Source organism: Saccostrea cucullata, unplaced genomic scaffold (assembly GCF_032062105.1).
Source record: "Saccostrea cucullata isolate Sc308-1 unplaced genomic scaffold, CSIRO_AGI_Scuc_v1 ctg4275, whole genome shotgun sequence".
Classification (NCBI taxonomy): domain Eukaryota; kingdom Metazoa; phylum Mollusca; class Bivalvia; order Ostreida; family Ostreidae; genus Saccostrea; species Saccostrea cuccullata.
Window position 1 is genome coordinate 23,453 of NW_026931379.1, and position 5,903 is coordinate 29,355.

Here is a 5,903-nt window from a genome sequence, read left to right on the forward strand (position 1 = left end):
AAATTAACTTTTGAAATTATTTGGTTTTTAATTATTTTTTTTAATTCTTATCAGGAAATTTTATTGCATTGTTTCTCAGACTGTGTTTGTATAAAACTTTTTTAAACTCTTTGATAGGCCTACTTGATGGCTATTTCATTACTTTTGTTATTGAGATGTAGCATATGGCGCACTGGGTATCAGGTTTCAATATTTACACATGAACATTTATAATTTCCATTTGCAACCCACGTAAAGTTACAGATATATAAATATTAAAAATGGAAATAGAATAATTCATCTTATCCCCGCAATGTTTCAGATAACGATTTCCCTAAACATTTGTCTGTCTTTGGTAGCGATTGCATTATGCAGTTGTCCTTGCAAGAAGAACTTAGAATACTACAACATCTGTATGAAGTCAGCCCAAAACAGCAACAACGCATGTGGACTACACCTAACGGAATATGACACGTGTACGAAGGAAAGATATACGCATTTGGAATCTAAAGTTGAATCCATTGAGCGCTCTCTAAATAGAAAAAGTAAGTTAGGATATCTTTCGTTGCCAGGTCTTTGTGAAAATAAATATTTTTCAATGTATAAGTAAGTGATCAAAATCTAACATATGGTGAATAAACTTTGGTTAAAATTGGCTCAGTTATTCAGTAGAAGATGAAATGTTTACGACAACGACAAACAACAGACAGAATTTGATCAGAAAAACTCACTTAAATTAACATTGCTTTAAAATAAAGATTTGTCATGGAAAATCATTGTCATTGGTTTTTCAAGACATTGTTATAAAATACCTTTATCTAAAATTGTCCTAGCGTCTGGAGAATAAATTCGCAGGTGGAATAGTAAAGTTTAATGCGTAAGTGTACCCTTACAATTTTCTCTTGTAAGATTGCTGGGTTTATTCTTTCCTTAATGCTAAAAAGGTATATATGAAAATGTTATCTTAAATTATGTTAGCTATTATGATATTCTGCTATACATATACTTTTATTTTTCAATGGTTCTAGAATATTGGAAAAAATCAATTAATTCTTTTTTTTAAAAAAATCAATTAAGCCTTCGGCTCGGGTAAGCCAAAAAACAAATTAAATCAAAAGAAAAACTTCACATGATAATTCTAACATTGTCATTTCAGCTCATCATGTCTCATTTATGGCGAACCCTTCAGGCAATGTGAAAGTCGTCAAAGGGACTCTAATTTTTAGCAACGTTCTCACAAATAAGGGAGGAGCCTACAACGGCAAGACTGGTATCTTTACCGCCCCCGTATCTGGGTCATACTTCTTCATGGTCACATTTGGACTTCCAACCCCATCCGGCTCTAAGGGCTCTGACTACATAAGGATGCAGATAATAAAGAACGGAAAAATGATCGGGTACTTATTCATCGGCACTGAAGGTGTATGGATCAAAAGATCAGAAAATACCTTGATAGATCTTTCAAAAGGGGACAAAGTAAAACTGTCCATCATTACCATTGGTACTGGGTTTTCCTACATTGCGGGAGGCTATCGTTCGCACTTCTCGGGATTTCTAATCAACTGAAGCAGTTATACATGTAATTCGAAATATTTTAATAAATTCGTACATGGCAAACGATATCTTATTTCTGGTCAGGAACAACGCTCTCTGTGAAGCAACTAAAAGTAAGAAAACTGATTGTTTCAAAACAATGCAGACGTATTGTACATGTACGTGTCAAGGTATAAAACATCGGTACAAACTGTAATTTAGGATGGGGGATCGTTACAGATTGTTTTTATTCATTCATTAATTAGACTTATGAAACTCATTTTTTTTCTTGTCGAGAGGAAATGATCACAACATATATACTATTAAAATAAATAGGAAATATTGCATATACAAGGACAATGCAATGCAGATCATGAGGTCAGGAGAAACAAAAGACAAAAACATTTTAGAAAACATTTGTCATTATTTTCGAAACCCTTTGTGCAGTCAGAAAAGGACCTATTCTCAAGAATAAGTGTCCAGATTAACACATGGTTACAGCTAATTTACCGCCATAGTTTCACAGATTCAGTAGTGGGTAAAACACCCTCGTTTGGCCAGACAAGGCGGCTTTGATTCGGCGTGGAATACTCCTAACGAGACGTCCCATGTCGTTTTATGGAAGATTATTCCATTCCTGCAATGCTACAGCAAAGTTTTTGGAAATTGGCAGGAGTTTGTTGACTCTGGCGTAGCCGCTGTTCAAGCATGTCCCAGGCATGTTCTAAAACCTATGAGAAAAGGTCTGGAGTGTGATCCATGGTAATGTGGTGATATTCTGCTGATGGAGATAATCTGTAACAATCCCGGACCTATTACGATGAAATTCTCGGGGGGTGGGGGGGGGGAATCTTAGACCTACCGATCCAATAATATAAGTCGGGAACGTACAAGTAAACATTATTTCAAAGATGACTTTAGGTTAACAATAATTCGTTATATACACACCTTTGCTTGATTTATTAAACCTAAATATAAAAATGTTCTAGTAGAAAAAAGATTGCTCGTTCAGAAGTAGTTTTTAGACCTAGAGAAAATATCCTTCCAATCCATCTTAACAATTCACTATCCATCTTAACAATAACTATATCACTATTACTAAGTTAGTAAAGAATGAAAAAATAAAACTTTAACGGAAGATTTATCATTTATAACTTATTTAATAGTTTATTTAGTTTGTTTTATTCATATTTATTATTTATTTTATTTCATTAGCATTGATTAAATTATTTAATAAAATATACATCTACTACAAATAATCAAGGCTTTATTTATTTTTTCAACCTAAAATGGTAAACTATATTTTTGCAGCAAAGAAATACAAATGAAAATGAATCATGTAACAGGCATTTTATTTTTTTTTTCGCTTTGTTTAAACAGTAATGGCATAGTCCCTGCATTCATTCGCCAGACAGACTTTGGTGATTAGGTCCTGAGTGTTATGTGTATTTATCACTTGTAATTTTATAATGTTTTTTATTAGGGTCAAATAAAGTTAATGTAAAAATGAAGTCTTATACAGGTTGGGGGGAAACGTAAATTCCGCTATAATAGTGGTATCTCACTATTATAGTGAAATTACGCTATATTTCCTGCCGTAGATACCCTCAATTTCATCCGATACCATGCAAGGTGTTTGAACCGCAAGTCATGGTGGGTATTAAAATGATCAAAAACTGTCATGTTTGCATGTTTTGAATTTAATAAATTTTCTACCGTTGCGTTTAATAATGCGAGCACTCTTTTTTTAACGGAAGTTGCATTTTTAACATAGCAACCGATGATTACAGGGTATTTAAGCCTGTTTGAATCTCATTTATTCCTCATAAAAGTGCACAAATTGATGCTTGTTACAATTGTCAACTCGGACTGGAAAGGGTTTATGGAATTAAACAAGAAAAAGGCTACTTCTGTCTGCATGGTTACGGGTATGGAGGCCCGTTATAGTAAACGTAAACACCCAATATGGCAAACATAAAAAAAGAGTATATTGATAAACTCGCTTATATCCTCTTAACAAAATCATTTTATAATAAACAATCCAAAGTTTACATATAAAAAGATCGTAGAAAACACATCTAATTTTTAATTTCGGCTGGTTGTTTATTTCAGAAAAAAGACTCAATTTACTTTGGTGTTGGGAATATTTTACAAGAGCGCCTGTAACCTTATTTTAACACATGTTCAAATAATTATTAATTGACCATCATTTCAACTCCGCACAAACGTAACTTATTTATTGGCGCTTTATGTTTATGCACTTAGGCAAGAACGATTTAACTTTAAAATCTGAGAGAAATAGCTTTAGGGTTTTTTTTCTTGTTATTCGAAAAATATATAAATCTAATTATATTCATATAGAATGAAAGTATATCGCAAAAAATCGCACTAAAAGTATCAATTTTTCAGACTTCTAGATTTATACCAAAGTGTTGTTGTTTAAACCACAAGGAAACATCAAATAACCAATAGCCACCGCTCAATATTCAGCAAAAAGTGTCTAAAATATCACTGACTTAATTCAAATTTTCAACAATTAAAAATTAATGCAAAGCATCAAAGCGGTCGCAAACAATTTAGCATTTGTTAAAAAAAGTACTTTCACAATTTTGAAAGCATATCCATGCAATGGAAGCACAAGATATTCAAAACTGAACTAGAATCTTTAGAAGCGTATATTTTCATCTTCAATAAATTCTTACTATTATTCATCATTGACTTTATTACATCGATGAGTCCATCTGATGAGCAAATGCATTAAAATCTCAATTTACTTAGTTTTTTTTCAATTATATATTTATATTGCTTTGAAGACAGTCAAAAATTAAAAAGACTGAACAATGTGCAGATACACTGGATCTTTATCACGTGATAATGCCCTTGGTTTCTGCAGAATAGGCTATGCTGCAAGGCGCTTTGCAAAATGTAGAAACAAAAGTATCTTTGTATCATTCGCAGCTGTAACATATTCAAAACAATTTTTACTAATTAAAGAGTTTTTCATTATTTTAACCATGCACTATGTACCACGTCATTACTATCCGGATAATCATAATTTTCTTTTAAATCTATATACTAGTAGTACCTTTTGTAATCTCTTTTTACATAGTCAAAATTATCAAATATCTTCATGAGAAATGACAATGAAATTGAAACATTATAACAACAATTAATATTTAGTTTAAAACAAATTTTACTTATGATTTTCTACATGTTATCAGTGAAGAATTATTTTACTGAACTATTACAAAAATAACTTCATTTCCCATGTGCACTATCTAACACAACCACAAGAAGACCGCCCGTAGCATCGGCGACCGATAATAATGGGTCTGTACGTTTACCATAACGGGCCTCCATACCCGTAACCATGCAAACAGAAATAGCCTTTTTCTTGTTTAATTCCATAAACCCTTTCCAGTCCGAGTTGACATTTGTAACAAGCATCAATTTGTGCACTTTAATGAGGAATAAATGAGATTCAAACAGGCTTAAATACCCTGTAATCATCGGTTGCTATGTTAAAAATGCAACTTCCGTTAAAAAAAGAGTGCTCGCATTATCAAATGCAACGGTAGAAAATTTATTAAAATTCAAAACATGCAAACATGACAGTTTTTGATCATTTTAATACCCACCATGACTTGCGGTTCAAACACCTTGCATGGTATCGGATGAAATTGAGGGTATCTACGGCAGGAAATATAGCGTAATTTCACTATAATAGTGAGATACCACTATTATAGCGGAATTTACGTTTCCCCCCAACCTGTTATAAACTGCTTTCATTGATATACATACCAAAATAAAGAGCTACCTTCCGGAAGATTTTAGCCATGTTTTATTAAAAACTAGGCCATTCTTTTTATACAAGGACAAAGTGGTATAAACGGTAATAAGAATGATCTATGTGGTCTATATTTAAGATAGGACAAAACACCCATGGATTCTATTTCAACCCAATTCTCATAAAGTAAAAGAAAAAAAAAATTACTTTATTGACAACAACATGAACAATGAATGATCCCTGTAAAAAAAAATAGTATGTCTTGGCATGTTTGCGTCATATTTTGTGAAAAAAATCAGAGAATCCTATACATTGGTCACTTGGGAGCTTACATTTTGGAATGTGTTTACGCTATCTAAGTGCAATAAACAAGCATGTAACAGTCTGTTATAAAATGCAGTGTAACTTTTGTTCCATATATAATAGAGGGTTGATATTTGGAAACATATATAAGGAGTCTCCATTCTTTATGTTCTACGACCGTTCACGGTAGCCTAGTGGTAGAGCGTTCGCTTCGTGATCGGGAGGTCCGGGTTCGATTCTCGTTCCCGGCGCCGCGTCAAACCTAAGACGTAAAAACAGGTAGTGACTGTTCCTTCGCCAA

The 5,903-nt window shown here is 32.9% G+C and overlaps 1 protein-coding gene across 1 annotated transcript; it reads left to right on the forward strand.

Annotated features, from left to right (window-relative positions):
- Positions 1 to 284: 284 nt before the first annotated feature.
- Positions 285 to 1,589, forward strand: LOC134232462 (complement C1q tumor necrosis factor-related protein 3-like). Its single transcript, XM_062714424.1, has 2 exons — positions 285 to 524; positions 1,136 to 1,589. Exons 1-2 carry the CDS (start codon positions 293 to 295, stop codon positions 1,543 to 1,545), a joined length of 642 nt encoding a protein of 213 aa, XP_062570408.1. The 5' UTR covers positions 285 to 292; the 3' UTR covers positions 1,546 to 1,589.
- The last annotated feature ends 4,314 nt before the right edge of the window (positions 1,590 to 5,903 follow it).